Raw genomic sequence first — 25,482 nt, forward strand, 5'->3', positions numbered from 1 at the left:
TCACTTAAAAGCCAACATCTACCCCTGTCATTCCATTCTCATTGCCATCCCCCGAATCCAGAAACATACTCAGGGGCTCCCTGTTGCTTGTGTGTCTTTATGTCCCAGTTTTCCTGTAACATGGCAGTCTGTACCTATTTTAGATCATTTCCACCTGTTAGTTCATTTTACTACTCCTTTCACCTTTAAAAAGTATCTCTTTTTGGACCATAAGTTTTGTATTTACCCTACATATTACCTACATTTGAAGTTCAAACTTTGAATTCAGCTAACATGAAGCAGCCTTTGCTATACCACTATGTTTTCCCTTATATTATCTTACACTCTCATTTATGCTTGTCTGAGTCTCACTTTCTTCACAAAGTAATTGTTCTTTCTCTGTCACTCAGCATTTGCAGACTTATGCTATTTGTGTTAAGTTTGTGGATCTGGACTCAAGTTTCCTCATCAGACTGTAAGTTCCTCCAGTGCAGGAGCCCCATTTTATAGACACCGTACTCTGTTTTCCCAGTAGCATCTAGCAGCATATACTAAATGTTCAGTATAATCATGCATTGGAACCAGAGGCAGTAACTAAGGGTAGCATTATTGTTGTGCTGTTATTCTGGAGCAGAGCGTATGAATCATTAACGTGATTTTTATTTGCCTGTTATTTAGTAAGTACCTTATCTTGGTCTTGGCCACATTTAAATCTAAAAACTTTATCTCCCTATGGTTCCATCTAAAACAGCATGTTGCCTTTCTAGAATTTTTGATGTTAACCCTGTTTTCTTCTTTTGTGTGTGTCCTTGGTCTCTTCTCGTGTTCTCTTTCTCAGTGGGAAAAATATTGGCATTTGTCACTTTTCTTAGGGAGTGACAGGCTTCTCAAAGAGCCTAGGCTTGGAATAAAGGCTGTTATCCCTGAGTGCATTTCTTAGTCATTTGCATAAGGGTGTTACCAAGTCCTAATAACTCCTCAGGTGTGGGAGCTACCCCAGGTTCTGAGGGTACCTTTGTTATGACATTTATCACTCTGTTGTGCTTCAGAAATTCTAGTTGACTAACTGGATTGTCCTCCTTCCTCAAGATGCTCCTTAGTCGGGTTGGCCTACTCAAGCTGTTTTCTGTCCAGGTATATCTTTGTCACTATTCTCCCCTACTATAACCGTAAGTAATACCAGAGAAGTTTCAGAAATAAACAAATATGACTCTTCACAGGTAATTATGGTGAGTCTGGATGTAGAAAGAATTCTGTGTAACCAAGAGGTGTTAGGAACTAGAATATGCAGGGGTTATCAAAAAATAGTGAGGACATTGCCTTCCAAGTTATGTAGCATTCTAGGCCCTCAGGAATTTTCCAACCTCAGCTCCCAGCAGACCCCAGGTTCTCATACCCTTGATATTGGTCTCACTATACAGACATCCAGTCTTTGCTTACGCTAGGTCTCCCTGCCTGGAGTGCCTGCTCACTTCTCTACTCGCTAAAAGCTTTCTCATTCAGGAGACATTTATTGAGCATCTGCTCTGCCAGATTTTGGGTCAGGCCCTGGGGATACAAAGATGAGTAAGGCAGGGTCCCTCCTCTGCCAGGAACTCAGTGCCTTAATAGGGGCAACGTGTATACAAATCTTTCCACGTAGGATCATAAGTGCAACGTTAGAGATTCACAGGGAGCTCAAAGAGGGTTTTTTTTTATTCTCAAACAAGATCTCAAGTATATAGTGCCTCCTTCTCGGTGCTGCCTACTAAGTACTTTGTTCATCGCCCTCAGAGTGGTTTGTCTTATTTGTGTCCTGCTCCACAACTAGCTCCTTGAAGGCATTAAGACAGGGCCAGCCTCTAATTCATCCTTGTATATCCCTTAGTCCCTATCACAGTGCTTTTATACATTTTAGATTTATTTATACGCTGCTTTGTTCCAAAAAAGATTTGGAGTGGCTCATAAAGATACATCCAGTACTATGTGATAAAACATAAAACAACTGAAGAATCTGGTGTTGAAATAAGCATGGGAGGAGAAAAGGTTAAAATCAAAGGTTAGATTAGTACCTGCAAGACACATCAAAAGATTCTGTTGTCTGCTGGAGGAGATCCACAGCATCAGCTCTCAGCTCCTAGGGGCTAATGTCTATGCTTCATGGAATGGATATAAAATGGAAATTTTTTAAAACTTGTAATGATACCCGAAGATCAAGAAATTTCTCTTCTGGGACCTCACTGCAAGGACACTGTGTAATGTTATGCAATAATCTCTATATTAATTAGCCTAATGATTTTCATAGAGCTGTTTCAGAGAATGTTCCTTTAGTATAGGTGTAGTTTGGCTACTTCTGCAGAAAGCCACCTCACAAAAGATCAGCTACCCATCTAATCAGCCAGGAACCTTCAGTTAGTTTTCCTGTAGAACAGTGTTCCTTAATCTTTAAAAACTCATGGTCTTTTATAAGAAACAAAATTTCATACCTCTTCTCCATTCTGGTAAACCTCCTCTCAGGTCTGTTATATCCAACCTCTTATCCTTAGCAGCCAAGAATATTTTATCTTGCTTTTTCTTAAGTTTGCATTATAAAAACGTTAGTTACTCATCTCTCATATACAGTTATATTCAATATGACTTTCAAATTATAGATCCTTGTTCTACTAATCTTAGGAGTTGCTGGAATGCCACCTACTCTCCATCAAGAATCATATCTGTAGAACCCTTACTTTAATTGGCCGGTTTATTTAGATTGCTAAGCTGGATCCCAGCTTTAATTCAAGGAGTCTAGTTAAAATAATTTGTACTCAGGACTTAGATCAGGCAAGGAAGTAAATCAGCTAGCATGAAGCTTTGATCAGAGTTGTCAGCCTGACAACTTATTTAAGCAAGAAAAGAGAGAATGCTGTATAGAACACGTTTCTTGGAATTGGTCAATAGTCGAGGTGGATACGCCAGCATTTTAGTTTATCAAATGAGTCACAATGTAATAGGCATTTTGCCAAGGCATTTTGTTGACTGTTGTGTCAACACCATGGTCTTAGCTGCTATCCAGGGAATCTTTTTTCCCTGTAATGGGCTTCAGATTTAAAGCAGGCTTTGCTTTTCCTAGGATCCAGCTAATAATACTGAGTACTTAGAAGTTTCCAGTGCTCTGCTAAATGCTTTTGAATTTATAACAGATTTTAATTTTTTCCCCTTTAGTCCTCAGAATAACTCCATTTTACAAAAGAGAGAAACTAGAAGTTAAGAGATTTGCCCAGGATCTTCTGGTCCATGGATGGCAGAGCCAGAAGTCTTGCTTTTATCACCTCACAATGCTGGCTGTCATACCCAGTTCTTCTACCTTTGTAAAATCTAATGAGACTCTCTTATTTGGAATAAACCCCACAATTGCAAGGCCCTTGGGTATTCTTCTTTAGAAGCCCTAGGTTGTTCTTTCATCGATTTGCTCAGATTAGTAAATCTCCTAGAAATAGGGAGATTCTCAGGTAGATTTCCAAGCATTTAAACCTCTTCGGAGTTTAAAGATTATTTCTTTCAGTTACTGAAATGCCTCCCTGAAGTACCTGCTTGTTAAACCCAAATAATCTTATGAATGCTGGGCCTGGGGCTTCTCACTTCGTTAGGTTTTCATAACTTCCCTGAGCGTCTATGGCATTTAGCTGAGCAGCAGCTGCTTAGCTTAGCCACTGTTGGCATCGTCATCACTTTCTCATTAGATGTATCTTCTCTTTTCTTTTGAATATTGCCTTAAAAGGTTTTTTTTGTATTTTGGCAATTTAAGTTTCTGAAATAGTTCCTTATCAATGGTTAATGTTCTGATATTCTAGCTAGTTCCTATGTGTTCCCTCTGACTTTGCGAAATTGCATCAAATATCCCTGATTCTTTTCTTCCTCTCTTAAAGATTACACTCTTCTTCCGATTCTACAGCCCCTTCCCCTTTCTGAAACTAAAGAGCAGGACCTGAGATACCCCACGATATTCCTCTTTCTCTCTGCAACCCATACAGATGGGATCTGTGCTCAGAGGTTTGCCAGAAGAGTGATTTTACACCATCCTATCCTGAGCAGCTCTAACAGGTTTGTCATCCTTTTTCTCTAGGCTCATTTATGTCTAATTTAAATTTCTGCTTTTTGTTTTCTCTTTTGTCCTCTGTACCTTTCATGTGTTTGATGTCTACACTCTGGTTTTCTCCATTTGTTTAGTTTGTCTGCAGCTAACTTGCTTTTACTTGAGTTAACTCATCTATTAAATGGGCATAATACTAGTCTTTACTACATCAAAATAGTGTTGGTGATCAAAGGAGCATGCATGTAAGTGCTTTTGGAAAACAATAACAAAAAAGATTCAGCTGTGAAAAGACATTATTTGTAATTGATTCCAATTTAATGAAATATAGCAAACAATAATATATATGTCCTTTATTTCGAGCAATTTTTAATTAAAAACATGGTGCAGTTTAAATGTTTTGTTGGTGTTGGTTATAAGAAGATTTGCTGTGTATCTTTCACCCCTTAATCATCTTTTGGGTTGACCTTTGAATCTTCTCTACATCGTCTTTGAATGTCCTTGAATGTTGTAGAAACCTCAGAGGGTCAAGAGTGAGCTCTGGGGACTTCCCTGGTGGTGCAGTGGTTGAGAATCTGCCTGCCAATGCAGGGGACACGGGTTCGAGCCCTGGTCCGGAAAGATCCCACATACCGCAGAGCAACTAAGCCCGTGAGCTACAACTACTGAGCCTGCGTGCCTAGAGCCTGTGCTTCGCAACAAAGAGAAGCCACGGCAATGAGAAGCCCGCGCACCGCAACGAAGAGTAGCCCCCGCTCACCGCAACTAGAGAAAGCCCGTGCACAGCAATGAAGACCTAACGCAGCCAATAAATAAATAAATTTATTAAAAAGAGTGAGCTCTGAAGAGCTTCTCCATGCACGTGCATGTGATTCACTGTCATTCTTCCTGGTGGGAGAGAGGACTTGGGGAACAGGCAGTCTGCAGTGGAGATCCTCATTCTAAACTCAGCCTAGCACTCCATGAGGGATCCGACTTGGAAGTGCTGTCTTGGGCAAGCCCGCCTCTCTGCAGTGCCTGATGCTTCACATTCCTGGGACAGTGTTTGATAGTTGGCTGTGGACCTGCTGCCCTGATTCTTTCCCCAGGGTCCTCGGAGGCCCCTTTTTTCCTGTGCTAAGCTGACAGATAAAATGATCCTAGGGGCATCTGGGGTCATTTTCACAGCTGTGGTTGGAGCTGCGAGTGCAGGCTATGTCAGGGGAGGCTTGCTTAAGTATAAATGAACCTGTCAGAGCAGAACCAAGGTCCCAGGGTCACCTGCAGAAGAGAGATGAAACTCTCAGTGCCTGCTCCCTCTCCCCCTTGAGAAATCTAAACCAACTTGATATTTAAATGGGAAAGTAAAACGGGAGTGGGTGTGGTTTAGGGAAAGCAGTATCTGTCCCTGATGACTCTGGGGGCCTGACAGAGTGATCTGAACAGACCCAAAGTCTGATTCCAGTGTGACGTCTGGGCAAGTGACTCAACCTCTGAGCCAGCTTCCAGCTATAAAATGAGAGATAAACCTACCAAATAAGATTTCTTCAAGCATTTAAGTGAGGCGGCACTCAGTACCACCTCCTAATTTCTATGACCGAGGGCCAGAGAAGATAGGATGGGTGCTGTGATTGATGCAGAGGAGAGGGAGGGGGTTGAAAAGGGAATGATTATTATGGGAAGGTGATAAGAGCTATATCTGTACACCATGGCTAAGCAGTGACAAGAGTACAGAGAGGTGTAAATGCCAGGGTGGGAGATGAGAAGGAGATTGGGAAAAAAGCCAGAAATGGAATGTCCTTGTCCTGTGTGTCGTGCTTTCTGGGAGCTCAGCATGACAACCAGCTTCTCATACACGCTTCCCCTTTTAAGATGGTGATCCACAGGGCTAGCAGGCCTTGCTGAGCTAGATATGGCAAGAATAATAATAGCAAGTACCGTTTTTGAGCCAGACTGGGGAGTAGGTTCGGTCACAGCCACACTGTGCAGTGTTTCTGAGAAGAGTCCAGGGCTCAGGGGTTGGTCAGTACCCTGCTCCTCCATCATTCACTCCTTTTGTACTCTGTCTCTCTGATGAGATGGTAAACTCCTGTGGGAGCAGGGCACTATCTTTTGTGTCCCTGCCCTCCTGTGCCTGGCATAGTGCTCTGAACATTGGTGTTTAGTAAACATTTAAGCAAAAATAAATGTATTATTTTGGAGCACAGTGTCTTCTATTCATTAAGTGCTGCCACTGACCCAAAATTTCCAAGACAAGTCTGGACAGCTCCTTTGGAGGAGGAGAGTGCTGACTTTGAGAGGGAGTCCTATAGGACTGTTGCTTCCTGCCACAAAATAATTGGGCTAAAAAATGTAAAACTATTAAAAATAGGGCAATGTGGTTATTGCCATTTTACAATTGAAGAAGGTGAGGGTCAGTGAGGTCACACAGCTTGTATACGGACTCTTGGTCCAGTGCTCTTTTCACTCCCCTGACCCAAAGATCTGCCTCCTGGCCAACTGATAAGCCAGTCTCTCCCAAGCTGGGCGCCCATTTGTGGGGGGAGGGTGGGGGAGGGGAGGGCTCGGCCATCCATCGTTCTGCACTCCTACCCTGAGCACCTGCTGTGATTTCCACAGCACCTGGTGAGTGCCGGCTGTGAGAAGGCAGAGAGCTGGGTGAACCCGGTCAGATTCCCCAGGAGGGAAGGGCCAACTGGCATTTTATGGAGCTCCTCTAGTGCCTGGCACTATGCTGGGCACTGTAACGCCTGTGTTACACAGGAGGCATCCTCGCCCCCTTTTCTACCCTTAGAAAGAGGCACAGAGGTGAAGGAACCGCTCGTTGGCCGAAAGCCCTTGGGAGCGGTGAGGGAGGGCCAGGGGAGCCGGCTTTGCCCAGGTCCCCAGCTTGAAGGTGGTGGGCTTGGGCCCGAACGCCCTGAGGAAACGGTGCCCACGTGGGGTTAGGAGTGCGGCCGTGCGGGCTGTGGAGGGGGCCCCTGACCGAGACCCCCACCCAAGGGCTGGCGAGGACAGGAGGGTCGGAGGAGGGCGGGGCAGGAGCGGCAGCGAGCGCGCCGGGGCGGGCTTTTCGGGGCAGGCTCCGCCCCCAGGGGCGCGGGTTTAAAAGGAGGGAAGGCGCGCGTCAGGGACCTGAGCCGTGGCTAAGTGCACCTGAACTGAGGCGCGGCCGGCACACAGCCATGACCCTGCGGGCGCGGGGCGCGGGGCGCTCGGCTGCTCGGAGGCCTTCTGCTCTTCGCTCTGCTCGCTGCCGGCGCCGCCCCGTTTAGCTGGGATCTCCCGGAGCCCCGCAGCCGGGCCAGCAAGATCCGAGTGCACCCGCGGGGCAATCTCTGGGCCACCGGTAAGTCTTCGCGGTACGGGCAAGCGCCCCTCACCCTGCTCTGACCCCATTTTCCTTCTCTGGCCTCTCCTCAGCCATGGACACTAGTGTCCAGGCTAGAGGGGACCCTGGAACTCATCTAACAGATGGGGAACTTGAGACCCAGACCCAATGACGGTTAAATCACTCACCCAGCCAGTTTAAAGCAGAGCTGGGGCTGGATCCTAAATCTACCTGCCAGCCCGCCGTGCCCCTTCTCTTAGACAAGACTTTACTGAATCTTCTAACCTCTGGTGTGTCTTCTCTCTGCACCTCCACCTTCCAGACACCTCTTGTTCTCCACTTCCTTCTCTGCCGTTCCCGTCCCTCTTCTAAGCAGACAGCACAACTGGCAGAGTTTCTTCCTGGCCCTGGGGCATCCCACCCTCCTTCCAGCTGTGCCGTCCCCTCCACCCCATCTACCTGCTCAGGAAAAGCTGAGGTACAGGCTTTGCTACCACCCGCGGTCTTTGTAGCTCCTGGTGACGAGGAGGAGGAAGGTTGTGTATCTTCCTGCCATGAGAACTGAAAAGTGAGAGAGATGGGGAGCTTTCCCACTGGGATAGGATCCTTGCTCCCTGACTTCCTTGTGCCTCGGCACCTCCTTTCTAGGTCACTTCATGGGCAAGAAGAGTCTGGAGCCCCCAGCCCATCCCTATTGGGGACAGCTCCCCACATCTCCCTGAGGGACCAGAGACTGCAGCTGAGTCATGATCTGCTCAGGATCCTCCTGCAAAAGAAAGCTCTGGGCATGAGCCTCAGCGGCCCAGCACCTCACACCCAGGTGAGCCAGGCCCGGGAGAGGCTCAGTCAGGGCTGCCCCTGGATCCAGCATTGGGCTTACGGTGTGAGTGCCCAGCCAGGGTGTGATAGGCCTACCCAAGAAAGTCAGCGATTCTAGGCTCTCCCTGTGATCTAGAGCTCAAACGGAGAGGATTCTGAAGAAAGAAAGCTGACCTTCCCAGCAAACCCCATGGAACAAAAAGTAAGGGAAGACGTTCCCCTCACCCATTGCCCAGTCTAAAGTCACAGCCTGGGATTATCCAGCAGGACCTTCCCCTACCTCCACCCCAGTCTACACAGACTTGCCCCACCCCAGCTGTCCACCTTTGCTGTGCCCTGTATGTGCCTGTTGGGACCCTGAGGCTCAGAGAAGGGATGAAAAGAGTTAGTCAGCAGCTAACACAGAGTCTAGACCTTGTTCACCTTGACCAGTGCTCTTCCCAGTCTCTCGTCTGCCTCAGTGACCAGTGGCAGGGTTTCTCAACGCCAGCACTTGATATTCTGGGCTGGACAATTCTCTGTTGTGGGAGTTGTCCTGTGCATTGTAGGACGCTTAGCTGTGTCCCTCGTCTCTATCCACTAGAGTATGGATAGATACTGTTAGGACAACCAAAAATGCCTCCAGACATTGCCAGAGGTCCTCTGGGGAGGGGACAGGGGAGGGAGCCAAAATCACCCTGGGTTGTAAACCACTGACCTATGGGGTTCAAGGCCCCAGAGTTGAAGCCAAGCCAGCTTTCATCTCCAGCCTGGCAGAGGGGCAACTCCTCCATTCTCTGTCCCTGGCGCTGTCCCCATCCCACACCACCTTCCCTGGTACTTCGTTGCTATGTGAAGAAGGCAGTGTAATGTGGTAGAATGGGGGCTCTGGTGACAGCATGCTGGGTTCATAAGCTAGCTACTTAGTAGCTGTGTGACCTTAGAAATGTCATTTAACCTCTCCAAGCCTCATCTTCTTCATCCATAAAATGGGAACAGTAGTGCCCCTCTCCTCTTAAATGAGACCATTTGTGTCACATGCTGAGCATGATGCCTAATGCATAGAAAGCACTTAGTAAACAGGAGCTGTTGCCAGTCTGTGAGCTTCCTGGCAGCACCAGTGGCTGACTTAACTTTGTGTCCCCCACCATGCCTAGCATATAATATGTACATCTTGAAAGAAGGGAGGGGCATTCCCTACAAAAGGTTCATCCCCAGCCCCATGGGGAACTAAGATCCCACATGCCGCGCAGTGTGGCCAAAAAAAAAAAAAAAGAACCACCAGCCTCTGGAGACCTCAGATGTAAGGGCCAGGTGCTCGGGCTGGCTGAGTCTGAAGGCAGACAATGTCCCCTCCGGGGCCACTGGTCTCGAAGGCCTGAAACATGAAGACCAACTAGAGAATCTCAGAGGAAGCAGTACTTAGCCCTAGGGGGTGGGACTTCAGAAGTGAGGTCTTGGGCAGAGCTGGAGGTGGGGAAGTAAAAACACTGTCCGGCCCAGGGCCAGGCATGGTACTTGGACTTTACTTCTATGATCTCCTTTGACTGTCATGACCACTCTGTGAGGTTGAGGCTGTTATTCTGAGAAAACCACTACTCTGACCCCTCCCAGGCCCTTCAGGGAGAAAGGCACTGGGGGCCTGCCCCTGCCTACCTCTGTGGATGCCTAGCACTTAGGAATGGCAGGATGCCCCTATCTTATCGTATAAGATATCCTAAATATTGCATGGACATACTTAAACGAAAAAAATTATTCGTTGTTTACCTAAAATTGGAATTTAACCGGGCGTCCTGTATTTTATCTGGCCTTTTCCTCTGATCTGCAAATACCCGGTCATAAAACGAGGGTGTATTTGGTCCCTCAGGCCCCGCCCGGAACTGACATCCTGGGAATCCCTGAATTTTCGTCTTGTTTCCAGCAGAGTTTATCCGGAGAATCCCGCACATAGCTAGCTAAGGGTACCGCAGGTCCGCGGCGGCGCTAAGGGACCTCTAAGGCCCCGCCCCCGCGTCAGACCAGGCCGCGCCGCACTCCTCGCGAGAGGGCCGCTCTTGCCCAGGAAGGTTCAGAGGCGGAAGTGGAGTACCGGAAGCGACAGTTGCCATGGAGCCCGCGGAGGACTGGCTGGTGGAATCCTTGCGCTTGTAAATCGTGTGGGCTTGGGACGTGGAATCCGGGTGTGGAGCTGGCTTGGGGGCGGACGGGCGCGGCATGGAGCACGCAGGAAACCCGCGGCATGTGGGGCGGGACCTGTACGGAGGACTCCACCTGGGCCTCGACTCCCGCAGCTGGGAAATGGCACCTTCCTGTGTGCGCAAATTGTGTGAAGTACTAGTAGGGGCAGTGCTTGTGGAGGATAATAATAACATAAGTGACTATTTATTTTGCGCCAGGCTCTGGGTTAAACCTTAAACAAAGATTATCTCGATTCCTCACGTCAACCTTGGGAAGTCTGAGTACTCTAGGAGTTCCATTTTACAGATGAGGACGAGACTCAGGGAAACTGTGACTGGCCTGCCCCCAGTCACACAGGGGATGAAATGTGTAACAAGGCTTGATCCCAGTTCTGCCTGATTCCAGAGCCTGGGTCCCCAACTGCCGAACCATGCTAACATCTCAGGTTCTTTAACAGCTGTAAAGTGCAATGCATCGTGTGATGTTGTGTCCCTATCATGCAGGTACCAGGATTTCCATGCATTCGACCTCTCGGGAGCCACTCGAGTCCTTGAATGGATTGGTGACAAAGGTGATATGCCCTGCCTGGCCCTGAAGAACCAATCCTCAAGCTGGAACTCAGGAGCTCAGCCCAGAGGGACCCAACCCCTCTTCTGGGAGCTTGAGGGCCTCTTGGTCACTTGTAGCAATTTCATGCCCCATCAGCATTATATTTCTCTTATGAAGATCTAGATCTCTTCCATCCCTCAGTACAAGGCTGCATACCAATGGCAGAAGAGTTTGTCTTTGCTTTGGGAGATTTGGCAGAGTGTCTGGACCCAGCTGTGGTCCAGAATCTTTCTAGCACTTTGTCACAGCTTATTCTGCTTCTTTTTCCAGGAATCTTGGTTGCTGGCTATGAACGCCTGAAAAAAAATGAGATTCTTCATCTGATATTACCTCTCAGACTTTCTGTAAAAGAAAACCAGGTAACTTGAAATATTTGTGCTGAGTATATGTGTCTACTTTTACTCATTTATTAAATCTTTATGGAGCTCCTATTGTCTACTAAATATTGTCCTGGATACTAGAAAGAGAGAAACTGTAAGCCCTGGGCCTGCCCTTATAGTCTAACAAAGGGAGGCAAATGTGCACAGAGGTAAGTTGTACAGAAAATCCTGTGATTTACAGAGGGCTCCTAGAGCAAGAAGTCAATTATACTTTATCAAGAATAGATTTAGGGGGAATTCCCTGGTGGTCCAGTGGTTAAGACGTCACACTTCCACTGCAGGGGGCCCGGGTTCGATCCCTGGTCGGGGAACCAAGATCCCATAAGCCGTGCCAGACGGCCGGAAAAAAAGAAAGTTTAGGGAGCAATTAGAGTATGAAGGGTGGTTGAAACCTTAGAATGGTTAAGATCACCTAGGATGAATGTGTAGTATATAAAGAATAAGAGGAGAAGATGGCTAAAGACAGAACATCAGGGAGAACACTTAAGAAATGAGTAGAAAGGGGCTTCCCTGGTGGTGCAGTGGTTGAGAGTCCGCCTGCCAATGCAGGGGACACGGGTTCGTGCCCCGGTCCGGGAAGATCCCACATGCCGCAGAGCGGCTGGGCCCGTGAGCCATGGCCACTGAGCCTGCGTGTCCGGAGCCTGTGTTCCGCAACGGGAGAGGCCACAACAGGGAGAGGCCACAACAGGGAGAGGCCTGCGTACTGCAAAAAAAAAAAAAAAAAAAAACAGAAAAAAAGAAAAGAAATGGATGGGTAGAGGAAGATGATGAAGCCACAAGGAGTACTGAGAAAGAATAGTCTTTGAAGTAGGAGGAGTCTCAGAAAAGGCCAGTGATCCAGAAGCCAAGAGATAAGAATGTGTCACGAAGAGTTGATAGCTGCCTAATGTTACTATAAAATCACTCAGGCTCATTGGCTAGATCAGTCCTGCCTTTATTGCCCTTGGGTAAATTTCCTTCCTAATGTTCTTGATCTTCCTCATCCCTACCCCTCAAGCTGAGTCAGGAGCTCACCAAAATTGAGCCTTGATGAGAGACCTGATTTACCTCCTGCCTCACCCCTGGCTTTCCCTCTGTTCTCTTGTGGCCACCTCCTCTTCCCCTGCCTCTGGTTCCTCACGTGGAGATAGTAGAGTCTAGTGGCTAAGAGCATGGCCTTCGGTTAGACAGACTTGGGTTCAGATGTATAACGTAACCCCTGTGACCTTAGAAAAGTTGCTTAAGCTCCCTATGCCTTGGCTTTGTCATTTTAGAACAGGGATAATTATACTGCCCAGGTCATATAAACAGGGTGGCTGACACAGTGAGCACTGGATAATTGGCAGTTGTATTTTTTTAATTAATTATTTTATTTATTTTATTTATTTATTTGGCCGCATTGGGTCTTTGGTGCTGCACAGGCTTTCTCTAGTTGTGGTGAGCGGGGGCTACTCTTCGTTGCTGCTTGTGGGCTTCTCATTGCGGTGGCTTCTCTTGTTGCGGAGCACGGGCTCTAGAATGCGGGCTTCAGTAGTTGTGGCACGCAGGCTCAGTAGTTGTGGCTCACAGGCTCTAGAGCACAGGCTCAGTAGTTGTGGTGCACAGGCTTAGTTGCTCCGCAGCATGTGCAATCTTCCCGGACCAGGGCTCGAACCCATGTCCCCTACATTGGCAGGCGGATTCTTAACCGCTAGCAGGTGGATTCTTAACCACTGAACCACCAAGGAAGTCCTGGCAGTTGTATTTTTATTGCTGGAAGAACCCACCTAACTTCCAGTGCGAGGTGTGGGGAGGAATGGGGCTGTGTTAGTTGGCTGATACATTCCACCTTTCTCTGTTAAGCCTCTGTGACTCCTCTAAGAAGGCTTGGAATATAACACTTGTGCTGTGGTGAAAGGTTAGAAGAAAGGTTTTGGATGTGCAGGAAAGAAAGGAAGCTATCTGTGTGAGCAGCTGAGACCAATATTTGCAAATAACAGCACCCTGAGGCCCTGCCCAGAGAAGCATCATTGCCACCTGAGCGGCTTCCATGGCTTCCTGCCAGGCTGCGATATGGCTCCTTACCTAGAACTTGTCTGAAACGTTCCTTTGGAGAGCGGTCCCCTATCTGACTGGCCACCCCTTTGTATTTTAGGGCTTATTCCCTGAAAGAGATTTCAAGGTACGCCATGGAGGATTTTCAGACAGGTCTGTCTTTGATCTGAAGTATGTGCCAGACACCAGGTATGGTCAGCTCTGTGACCCAGACCTTCCATTCAGGATGGAGTGGCTGGAACTTTAGGGGTATCCTGTATCTTTATCACCACCCCTCCCCATCCCACCTCAGCACAGGGGCACGTGGGAGGGCATGTGCACACACAGATCTGGAATACAAAGAAACCAGTGCTCGGTGGCTTTATGGTCCCTCACAGACCTCTTGACAATGGTAACCCACAGACTGCTGGTGTTGCTCTAGGGAATAGATATAAAGTAGAAGGGATGCTCTTAGCTTCTCAGAGAGCTGGTGGTGGGTAGTTGGGGCTAATAGCTCAGTTGGCAGAGGCCAGAGCCTCTGGGTGAGGCTTCTGTGTTCAGGCTCCCTGCTGGGTCCTCTAGCACACTTCATGCCACGTGGAAGCCAGGGCTCAGTCCCACGACTCTCTGTGAGCTGTGGACCTGTCCCTAAAGGGGAACAAGCCTGCTCCTCCTCTGTTAAATGAGGGTGACTGATCTTGATGCCCCCTCCCTGCGTAAGCTCTCCTGATACAGGGAGTGTAGGAATCCCAAGCTGAGTGGGCTGGAGAGGGAGAGGCTGAGGGCTGTGTGGGTGAGCTCCCCACTTCTGGGCTGAGATTTCTTATCCATCCTGAATAGGTTGCTGGTGACCAGTGGCCTTCCCGGTTGTTACCTGCAGGTGTGGCAGGTTGCGGAGGACAGCGGTAAGTGACTTTGACTCGGCGGGGTTGGGTTTGTAGGAAAGCCTGTTATTCTCACACCCCCAATCCCTAATCTGAGCCAGTTAAGAAACAGACTCAGAGCCAGTGGGAATTAAAATGCAGTATCTACTGGGACTTCCCTGGCTGTCCAGTGGTTAAGACTCTGTGCTTCCACTGCAGGGGGCACGGGTTCAGTCCCTGGTCGGGGAGCTAAGATCCCACATGCCACATGGTGTGGCCAAAAAAATTTTTTTTAAATGCAGTATCTACTTTAATGCAGCAAAGGTGAATTAGCAGCCACAGCAGTGCACACAAGCCCCAGGTGGAGCTTCCTATAGCTTGCTTCAGGAATTGAGTTTACCAGCCCAGCCAGAGGCAGAGCACCTGGTGAAGTTCAGGCCCCTCCCACCCCAGGCAGGGGCAGAGCAAAGGCAGCAGGGAGGTCACCTCTCACTGCAGGCATGCTGCTCTCAGGGAGGGAAAACAGTGAGTGAGCACAAGGCTGGGCTGACCAGTCTCCCACTCAGAGACAGAGTTCTGCTGCCCAACAGGAACAGGAAAGTTGGGAAAGGCGCAGGAAGCGTTAGTCCTGTTCCTCTGGGAGTCGGGGGAGTTCCCTCATAGTATCCCCTCCAGCAGGAGGTTTGCGGTTCCCCTGTCAGGCAGGCACCGAAGCCTGCAGCCCTGATCCAGCCCCTGCCATCCCTCCTTGGGTTAGAGCATTGCTGACCAGCATGGAAGCGGGCCTCAGAGGCAAAGGCAGCCGCTCTTGGAACTGCCCCTTGGCTTGTGTGGTCCTCTGCCTCACTTGGATGCTTCCCAGAAACCGGTAGCAGCTGTTGGCTTCTCCCCAAGCTTCACTGCTGCAGGAATGTGGTTCTGGTCCTCATTTGGTTTTTGAGGTCACTGACCCTGTGGACTTTCCTTTGTTGTTTCTTCCTTGTCACTTGTCTTATGCTGTAGCTTCCAGGTGTGTGTATATACTTATTTGTAGTTATGATTGTTTATTTTTTCATAATTTTATTGAAAGTCACCCATTTTAAGTATACAGTTCAGTGATTTTTTTCTTTTTAGTAAATTTAACAAGTTGTGCAACTATAATCACTTTTAGGATATTTTCATGACCCCAGTAAGATCCATCATGCCAATTACGATTAACCCCCGTGCGCACACCCTGCCCCAGGCGACCACTAATCTGCTTTCTGTCTCTGTGATAGATTTGCCTTTTCTGGATATTTCATATCAATGGAATCATACAACATGTGGTCTCTTGTATCTGGCTTCGTTCACTGAGCATAGTACTTTTGAGGTCCACCCTGTCATACAATGTCATAACGTGTATCAGCAGTTTGTTCCTTTCTGTGGCTGAACAGTATTCCCTTTATGGATGTATCACATTTGTCTGTCTGTTCACCAGTTGATGGATCTGATTTTTGGTTATTAGGAATAATGCTGCTAAGAACATTCATGTACAAGTCTCTGTGGACCTATGTCTTCATATGTCTTGGATAGACATTAGGAATAAAATTGCTGGATCATGTGGTAAACTTATGTTTGATTTTTTTTTTATTTTTTTTTTGTTTTTTGTTTGTTTGATTTTTTAAGAAACTCCCAAACTCTTTTCCAGAATGGCTTCATCATTTACATTCCCACCAGCAGTGTATGAGGGTTCCTGTTTCTCCATGTCCTCACCAACATTTGTTATTATCTGTCTTTTTTATTAAAGCAGTCCTAATGGATGTGAAATTGTATATCATGTGGCTTTCATTTGCAATTCCTTAATGACTAATAATGTTGAGCATCTTTTTATATGCTTATTAGCCATTCATGTATCTTTGGTAAAATGCCTATTCAAATCTTCCTAAGGGTGTTTTGTTGTTATTTTTTCCCCCCTAGCAGGCTGAGATAACATGCTGTCACAGGGCCTTTGATATGCCAGTTTCACTGTACATTTTAATAGATACTTGTTCAGATTAATTAACAATCTATAAGATGTAACAGTAATATTAATGAGTGTATATAATATTCCAGTCACTGTACTAATCACAGTGTGTGATCTCATTAAATTCTCATAAGTCTGAGAACAAACTCTTTCCCAGAGAGGCTAACTTGTTCAGAGTCACAAAGATGGTTGCAGAACCAAGACTTAAATGTAGTCTGACTTCAAAGTCTGCTTATAACTCTGCCTGGTGGTAACTATAGTTAGATGATAATAATTGATCTCAGTATAGTATGTAGGGGCTCTGAAAAAAAGGTCATAGGGTATTTACTGACTGGCAACATAGTCTGTGCCACCATTTTGCTTAGATCTGGTTCCTGGAAGTAAGATCTACTTATGAAAGGGCACATAATAATAATTATTATTATTATTATTATTGTTATTTGTAGCAATAGCTAACATTTCATCATTTAGTCGTTATTCATTGTGTGCTTCCGGTGTGTCAAGCATTGGGCAAGGTTCTGGGGATATAACAGCAAGCACTCACATAGATGTTCCTTGCTTTCTTGGTGCTTATATTTTATGAAATACTTTGCCCAGTTTTTGATTGGCTGTTTTGTCTTTATTGACTTGTGAGAGTTCTTTGTACATTCTAGATACATGTTATTTATCAGATATATGTTTTGCTAATATTTTCTTCCTGTCTTTTCATTTTCTTAATAGTGTCCTTTGAAGCATAATAGTTTTAAATTTTGATGAGGTCCGTTTTAATAATAAAACAGTGTCATATCTAAGAAATCTTTATTTAATCCATAGATTTTCCCCAGTGTTTTTTCCAAAAGTTTTATTGTTTTAGCTCCAACATTTAAGTCTGTGATCTCTTTAGAGTTAACTTTTGTGTATGGTAGGTATGAGGGAGGGGTCTAAGTTCATCTTTTTGCGTATGAATGTCTGGTTGTCCCAGCACCATTTGTCAAAAAGCCTGGCCTTTCTCCACTGACCTGCCTTGGTGCCTTTGGTGAAAATCAGTTGATTGTGAATATAAGGATTTATTTCTGGACTCTCCGTTCGGTTCCGGTGATCTCTATGTCTATCCTTATGTCAGTAACTTATAGTTGTTTTTTATCTTTCCCTAAAAATAGGCTGCGTGGGGCAGCAATGGTTTAAAGATGAGGGGGGCGCCTTGGAGCTCTTTTGTCCTGACGGTGCCTGGGGTACCAGATGCCGTATAGAACCTGTAGCCCCAGGCCCAGGAGAGCTAGGCCCAAGGAGACTTGCTCTGACACTCATACGAGAGTAGGAAATCAGATAGTTACCTTCCCCTGGATATTAGTGCAGAATATTCCAGAATCTGGGGAAGGCTGGCCAGCTGTTTTCCTAGACGCCTAAAAATGTAGCATTATCTTGGTGAATTTTCCAAGGTCCAGGTTTGACCCACAGCTTTGGTATCTCAGAAACCTGATTCTGTCAGCACACCCAGAACAAATCTAATCTGTTATTAGGGGCAGACACGCTCACCAGACTCACAGGACTGCTGTATAAACCAGAACGCAGATTTATTAGTTTATAATGAAAAAATAAGTGTCCCTAAAAGTGGAATATTCCAGATCCTTATTCTTTTCCTATAGAAGACCTAACCTAGTCAAAGCCTGCATGGTAAACATAACCATAACAAGAGGAATCAGCTCCGAGGCTTCCAAATGGTGTTTTCATAAGCTCTCTTAGGCAGAGGGTATAGAACTTGTGAAGGCTTGGCTCTCCAGGCCCCTGGAGGGAGGGCCTGTGGCCTCTCCTCTCAGCTCTGGGGCTGAGGAGTCCACTGAGAAGGTCTTTAGGTGGAGACATACCTAACAGCCTCAGCTGAATGTCTCCCGCAGCCTCTACTTTGAAGTTAACTTCAGTCTGGAGTGGCTCTCTCTGCCGTGGACGGGCCCCAGCATTTTCTTTGCCGTTGTGGCAGAACAGCCCCCTCTCATGGGCACCACTTTTCCTTTAGACGTGGTAATACGTTAGCTCAGTACTGCAGGTGTGGAGCCATTCTGACTCCTTAAGGAGTGTGCCCACTGCAGCTCCGACCTGTTCTGTTGGTTTAATCTTCAGACAGCCTTCTTTCTTTTATTGCCCAGTTCTTGGAGGTGCCTCACTGCATCTTTTGCTTTGATTTTGTAGTAGTTTTTCTTTTCATTTGGCTAGTTGGTGTGGATTTCCTAAAGGGGGCATTTTAACACTGACAAGAGAGGGGATGAGGAGGAACCTGCATTGCTTTCCTGTTGTAACTACGGAGCACAACTCTCCAGTCAGGAGCTCTGAAGCCTTTGTTTTCTACGGCATCTTTGAAATAGGTCTTTGCAGGCTGTCCCTTGACCTCCTCCTTCCCCGCCGTCAGGGGACAAATCACACCTGAGAACCAGCCCTGGCTCAGAGCAGCAGGTCCTGGGGAATCTGTTCCAGGCTCCTAAGTCTTTGGAAAGGGAAAAGGGAGCCGCTTAAGTGGGGCCCGGGGGAGTGAGGCAAGCTGTGCTGGTCTGGTTTGAATCGCAGCCTCACTGGCACTCCCCGGAGACACACGGTCCTGAGGCTCAGCTGTTGTGTCTGCTCCGACCTCCGCGGCTCCTAGGGTAGAGCAGTTATGTTCAGCAAGTCTAGACAAAGTGCACTGAGAGTCTGTGGTTTGGGGAGCAGGACCCAAGGGGCCTCTGCATCCTAGCCCAGCCTGGCCGCACCTTCTGTGACTCCTTGTATGTGAACTGTCTCCAGGGAACTGACTGCCGCGTGCTCGCTTGATAAGCCGCGTTAGTGTTCCTTCTCTCATCCATCCCTTCCTCATCCTCTTACCTATCCTCTAGAATTTAAAAATACGTAGATCTCCATTTTCTTCAGAGAATGTGAAACCAAACAGTGAGCTCCCTCTTGGAGCAAGAAAATATAAAATGGAAAATATGCATCTCCCTTTAAGTAGTTTGTACAGCAAACTACTTGTTCTGAACTATGTTATAAATGGAGAATGCAGAGATGGGAACCTGTCTGCTGTCGAAGCAGACTGAGGTGAACAAAGCTAAAATTTGATTTAACCTGAGGGCAAGTATGTCTTTTTAACGTTCAGTGTAAAAAAGATGTGGGCTTTCTTGCCCTGTTTACGTTTGAAGACAAAGACATCTGTGTTATAACCTTGACCTGTTAGGATTCGTCCAATTGCTTGAGGTCATGGGACATGTTTTTGAAGAAATAATATTACTTCATGAACTCCGTTCCTGTTATTTCCAGTTAAGGGGTAAATAACATCATCGGCGTGTGCTCTCCTTTTCTCTTCCTTTATTTGTTCTCTGCAAAACTATAAAAAGCCAGAACTGCTGGGGAGGTTTTGAGATGGCTGCTATGATTCATTATCTCCCATTTGCAAAACGGTTCATAAGACAAATTACAGAGAAACTACAGTGCTTCTGACAGTTTCCAAAAAGTAAACACAACACACAGTGATGATGTCTCCACATCCTCTCTCACCAGCCGTGAGGCCCTGTCTCCCCTGACCTTCTGGCAGGCCTTCACCATGGAATGTTTCAAACCTGCATTAACATTCTGGACTTCAGCCACTTCCATCTTCCCCCAGATGTCATTAAGGCTGTCAGCACCATTGATGTGCACGAGAAGGAGGGGCGTCTCTGGCCCAGGATGGCCATCTTCTCGTCGGCGGCGCCCGGAGTCCTCCACGGGGCCAGGCTCAGCAGTCTGAAGGTGGTGGATCTGGAATCACAGAAGACCACCTACAGCTCAGGTACCGCAGCCCCTTGCCGGCTCCTACCAGCCCCACCCAGCCACGCTGGAAACCGAATCCAACCCTGTGTGCCAGCTGCTGGGGAAACGAGATGAGTGAGAGGCAGGGCCAGGCCTCGGGGGCCCCTGTTCTGGGGCTGGGGAAGGCAGTCCCGGGACCGGCACCCAACCAGCCAGGCGGACCGTGTGAGATGAGAAGGCGGCAGGATGTGGTTCACTCGGCGGGGGGCTGGTGGGGAGCTGCCCAGAGGAAGGGGCTTGGACCAGCCAACGGCGCCAAACCACTGGACCCATTTGACTGCAGCCACTTTTCTCCTCTCGCCCCACCGTCCAGGTGTCAGTGACGACGAGTTGCTGAGTAGCCTGCAGGTCCTGGATGCAGACACCTTTGCCTTCTGCTGCACCTCGGGCCGCCTGGGGCTTGTCGACACCCGCCAGAAGTGGACCCCGTCAGAGAACCTCAGGCCCGGCTCTGGGTCCGCTGGAGGGAGGTGGTGTGCAGAAGCTGGGGGCCGGGGCCCTGGGCCCAGCATTGCCAGCCTTGGCTCGGACGGGCAGCTCTGTCTTCTTGACCCCCGGGATCTCTGCCAGCCGGTGAGCTTGGTCCAGTGCCCAGTGTCCATGCCTAGCCCTGACCCAGAGCTGCTGCGAGTGACTTGGGCTCCAGGCCTGGACAACTGCTTGGCCATTTCAGGTACGCTGAGAGGATTTTGTGTCTGTCACTTGATCTCTCTCTTCCGAGGACTCTTGGGTGCTCAGGAAGGAGCCCGTAGTCCTGTAGTAAATCTGGCCCCAGAAGTTAAGGTTGCTCACAGAAAAGCTCCATATTAGCTCTCCAGGTTCTTTAGTGGTGGCCCTTCCACATCCTGGCTACCAGACTTCCCCACGCTGGTAGCAGGCCTTTCCTGTCGCAGCAGGAATTCAGTTCTGAGGTTGGTGGAGAGGCTGCGGATGGTAAGACACTAGGACAGCCACGGGCTGCACCAGGGAGAGGCGATAGGGTCTCAGCGGTGCCGCTCAGTCTACTCGCTTTTAGAACTACAGCAAGCTAGCTAGGTCAGCAGGCTCCTGGGTCTGGCCCGGCAGTATCTAGTTGAATGAGGGTGTGTAATGAGGTATCTGAAAGCCGATGGAAGGATCTTCTGACGGGGGGAGAGGTTGAAAGAATAGTTGAGAGAGCAGGAGAGGGTCATTGGTCACGGCAGGATCCAGAAAGAGCAGAAGAGCAGAACCAGGCTTGGGTAGTTCTCTCTAAAGGCTTCTCTTTCCCCCATCAAGTAGGAGACAAGGCCCTCTGCTGAGAGGGACTCACATGTGGAGGGATTAGAATTGGGGGCAAGTGGAAGAGGTTTGAAAAGTCTCTAAAGCCTCCGTTTCTTGGGGAAAATAATAGTACCTACTTCATACAGTTGTGAGGGTTAAAAGAGAGAGTGCAAGATTAGCCTTGGGCCTGGCACGTGATAGATGGACAACAGATGCTTATTGTTATAGCTCCTTGGAGTCATCAGCTGCTGACATTGATGGCAGATGTTACGTGCCCTTCAGTTGGCCTTTAATTTTATTTATTTATTTTTTTGGCTGCACTGCGCAGCTTGTGGGATCTTAGTTCCCCGACCAGGGATAGAACCCGTGCCCTCAGCAGTGAAAGCGCAGAGTCCAAACCACTGGACCGCCAAGGAATTCCCTCAGTTGGCCTTTAAGTATCTTGTGGCTATTTGATTCATCATCCTCTAGCCTGTTTTGGTTCCGTAGAGCATTCAGAGATTCAGCGTCAATGCTCGCTTTTCTTGTTCTTCCTCAGGTTTTGATGGGACGGTCCAGGTCTATGACGTCACGTCTTGGGGTGGAATGGGGCGCCAAGTAGAACCTCTCTTCACTCACAAAGGTCACATCTTCCTAGACGGCAATGGGATGGACACTGCTCCACTGGTCACCACCCACACCTGGCACCCCTGCAAACCGAGGACTTTGTTGTCTGCAGCAAGTGATGCCTCTCTGCACGTATGGGACTGGGTGGACCTCCATGCTGCCCGCTGACTCCAGCATCTTTCTGCCCAGGCCCTAGGAAGCTGCTGTGTAGCAAGGATATTGATTCAAGATTCAAGTGACCACAGAGCCCTGTTACCAGCTGAGTGGCTGTGGGCAAGTTAACCAGCCCCTCAGTCCCAGTTTCTTTATTTGTAGAATGAGACTGGTAATAACTACCTGGTAGGACTGTTGGGAAAGTTAGAAGTAACATATTTAAAACTAACTGGTAAGGGGACTTCCCTGGTGGCACAGTGGTTAAGACTCCGCGCTCCCAATGCAGGGGGCCCGGGTTCAATCCCTGGTCAGGGAACTAGATTCCACATGCATGCTGCAACTAAGAGTTCGCATGCCACAACTAAGGAGCCTGCCTGCCGCAACTAAGGAGCCCATGTGCTGCAACTAAGGCTCCTGCGAGCCACAACTAAGGAGCCCACCTGCTGCAACTAAGACCCAGCACAACCAAATAAATAATAAAAAATAATAATAATAACTGGTAGGATTCATGGCACAATAAAGATTTCGTAGCTACTCTTAGATCTGGGAGCCCCATTTCCCCCAAGTGTAAAATGGCAGCGTTTTACCCCTGTCTGCATTCACAACATCATGGAATCTGAAGAGCCAACGAATGTAAACAGGTTCTGTGAACTTTTCTACAGAAGTGAAAATGTATAGTGACAGATAATCATGAAAAAAGTCAACCCCAGTAGCAATTAAGGAAATAGCAATTAAAATAAGGTTATGCCATTTTTATCTACTAAATTGCCAAATTTTAAAACATTTTTGCCTTGAACAGCTGTTAGAGGTTACATGGTACACAATTCAGAAGGTACAGAGGAGCATCTTAGTTCTTTGGGGGCAGCTGTTTTTAAAGGTGGTAACAGCCAGGGTGGGGAGCTAGGCATTCTCATCAGTACCACCTGCAGCTGGCATTCAGGCAGAGACTGGCCACCCTCCTCTTGGGCGGTTCTCACTGGAACACGGCCTTCACCAGGGTGATGCTTTCCAACCCCTGCCCCCCAGGGGAGTAGGCCCAAAGGACATTTCTTTTTGGTGGCCCGTAGCAAATATGAAAGTGTACCTGCATGTGATTCCTCACTGTCACATTTGTTAAAGGATTTTCAGCAATTTTCTTGTTGAAATTATGTGATTACTAGTCAGTTTGGGCTCTGATTTTTTTTTAAAGTAGCTTTATTGAGACATAATTCACATACCATACAATTCAACCATTTAAAATGTACAATTTAATGGGTTTTGGTATACTACTTTATTAGTTTTTAAAGATTATGGTAAAATATATCTAACAATTTGCCATTTTCCCCATTTTTAAGTGTACAACTCAGTGGCATTAATTACATTCACAATGTTGCATGACCAGCACCACTATTTGTTTCCAAAACTTTTCATCACCCCAAACAAACTGACTATTGTGGGCTCTGGTTTTTTGGCTCTCAGCTGGGCTCCTATAACAAAATGCCACAGACTGGGGTCTAAAACAACAGAGATTTCCTTCTCACAGTTCAGGAGGCTGGGAAGTCCAATATCAAGGTGCGGGCTAGGTGGGTTTCATCCTGAGGCCTCTTCTCTTAGCTTGTAGGTGGCCACCATCTTGCTGTGTGCTCACATGACCTCTTCTCTGTGCTCCTGCAGAGAAAGCCCTGGTCTCTGTTCCTCTTCTTATGACACCAGTCCTTTCAGATTAGAGCCTCACCCTTATGACATCACTTAACCTTAATTACCTCTTAAAAGCTCTATCTCCAAATACAGTTACATTGGGGGTTATGGGGGTGGGAGGGGGTATAATTTGACCCATAGCATTTAGGAATTATTTTGAAGTAAGAAAAACCTAATAATTTTTCCAATGAAATGATTTTTTTAATTTAACAAATGTAATGAATGAGCATTACGTTTTTTTTTTGTTTTTTTTTTTCTGTATGCGGGCCTCTCACTGTTGTGGCCTCTCCCGTTGCGGAGCACAGGCTCCGGACGCACAGGCTCAGCAGCCATGGCTCACGGGCCCAGCCGCTCCGCGGCATGTGGGATCTTCCCGGACTGGGGCACGAACCCGTGTTTCCTGCATCGGCAGGCGGACTCTCAACCACTGCGCCACCAGGGAAGCCCGAGCATTACATTTTGGAGAGATGTAATTAAACAATTTCAGACTCAAGATGTGATCCTTCTTACCATCGTCTGGAGTCTTCTTTCTAATCCTTTTCTTCCCCTCCATTGCCCCATGAGAACTGATTCTATAGATTCATTTCCAGAAAAAGGTAATTCTTTGCTGTGCGCCATTTCGGCTTAAGCTTAACAGGAACGCTCTGCTTTCAGATAGAAGAGGAAACCTATATGACAAATCAGGGATTTTTTTTTTTTCAAGAGAGTTGGATTACCAGCATAGCACTGGCTAAACTATATTATTTCACCAAGTAAAAGAGATGAATAATTTAGAAAATAGTAGAATTGATACATGAATTGAAAAGCTGCTTTTCTAGGGACTTCGCTGGTGGCGCAGTGGTTAAGAATCCGCCTGCCGATGCAGGGAATGCCCTAGTCCGGGAAGATCCCACATTGAAGCAACTAAGCCCATGAGCCACAACTACTGAAGCCCACGTTCTAGAGCCGGTGCTCTGCAACAAGAGAAGCCACCGCAATGAGAAGCCCACAAGCAGCAACGAAGAGTAGCCCCCGCTCACCACAACTAGAGAAAGCCCATGGGCAGCAACGAAGACCCAACGCAGCCAAATTAAAAAAAAAAAAAAAAACTTTAAAAGAAGAAAAGCTACTTTTCTGAAAAATACTGATACATCAGTCAGTCATGGTCCAGCCAGGAAGACTGAATCCACACCAGATAATTCAGTGGAGGGAATTTCATTATGTGGAATCTGAAAGAGGATGCAAGGGAAGGTGAGGCCCTAAAGGAGGTGGTGGGTGTGTTGCCCAGAGCCCAGGAATGGGGCCTCCCAGTGGGAACTGAGCACAGTGATCTTGCCGGGCTGTGGCTGGGGCCGTGGCAGGATCTGAGACTGCAAACAGCTAGACTACAGGAAGTACAGAGAACGAAGTCCCCAGGCTTCTCTCCTTCCACCCTCCAACATCCTGCCTGTGCCATGGACCAAACCTGGCAGGAGCTTGTCAGCAAGGGAGCCTGGGAAATGCAGCAAGCAGGGTACGGGGCCAGGATGGATCTGAGGACAAACAGGCAAATGACTGGCACCACAGCCAAACCTCCTCAAGCAAGAAAAAGGAATAAAATGAATAAAGAAAATAGAACAAGGATATCACAACAGATCTAGAGAACAAGAATCATAAGAGAATATAGTGTGCACAATATTAATTTGAAAATCTCAAGATAAACAGTTAATTTTCTTGAAAATATACATTGATTTTTATAAATTTCTTTTTTTAGTAGAGAATCTGAATTATCTAATAAGAAAGAAAAAACTACTCAAGGAATAACACCAAAAAGAATATGGGGAGGGGGGACAATTTTGTAAATAATTTTTTTTCAAACTTTTAAAGAACAGAAAATTCCCATGCTATAGAGA

General features: G+C 47.3%; 1 protein-coding gene across 4 annotated transcripts; it reads left to right on the forward strand.

The window, feature by feature from the left end:
• Nucleotides 1-7,120: 7,120 nt before the first annotated feature.
• WDR73 (WD repeat domain 73) lies at nucleotides 7,121-24,313 on the forward strand. 4 transcript variants are annotated; one of them, XM_033402902.2, is made up of 9 exons: nucleotides 7,121-7,358; nucleotides 7,663-7,818; nucleotides 7,989-8,160; nucleotides 10,820-11,284; nucleotides 13,422-13,510; nucleotides 14,141-14,205; nucleotides 19,749-19,913; nucleotides 20,247-20,606; nucleotides 21,714-24,313. In XM_033402902.2, the coding sequence occupies exons 4-9, from the start codon at nucleotides 11,084-11,086 to the stop codon at nucleotides 21,947-21,949; spliced, it is 1,116 nt and encodes a 371-aa protein (XP_033258793.1). In that variant the 5' UTR covers nucleotides 7,121-7,358; nucleotides 7,663-7,818; nucleotides 7,989-8,160; nucleotides 10,820-11,083; the 3' UTR covers nucleotides 21,950-24,313. The 4 variants fall into 4 exon arrangements, with proteins under 4 accessions (XP_033258793.1, XP_049561766.1, XP_004278433.1 ...); XM_049705809.1 differs by lacking the exons at nucleotides 7,121-7,358; nucleotides 7,663-7,818; nucleotides 7,989-8,160 and adding an exon at nucleotides 8,369-10,451 and having other exon boundaries at nucleotides 10,820-10,887; nucleotides 11,196-11,284; XM_004278385.4 differs by lacking the exons at nucleotides 7,121-7,358; nucleotides 7,663-7,818; nucleotides 7,989-8,160 and adding an exon at nucleotides 10,060-10,285 and having other exon boundaries at nucleotides 10,820-10,887; nucleotides 11,196-11,284.
• The last annotated feature ends 1,169 nt before the right edge of the window (nucleotides 24,314-25,482 follow it).

The sequence above is a fragment of the Orcinus orca genome, chromosome 2 (assembly GCF_937001465.1).
Source record: "Orcinus orca chromosome 2, mOrcOrc1.1, whole genome shotgun sequence".
Taxonomy (NCBI): Eukaryota; Metazoa; Chordata; class Mammalia; order Artiodactyla; family Delphinidae; genus Orcinus; species Orcinus orca.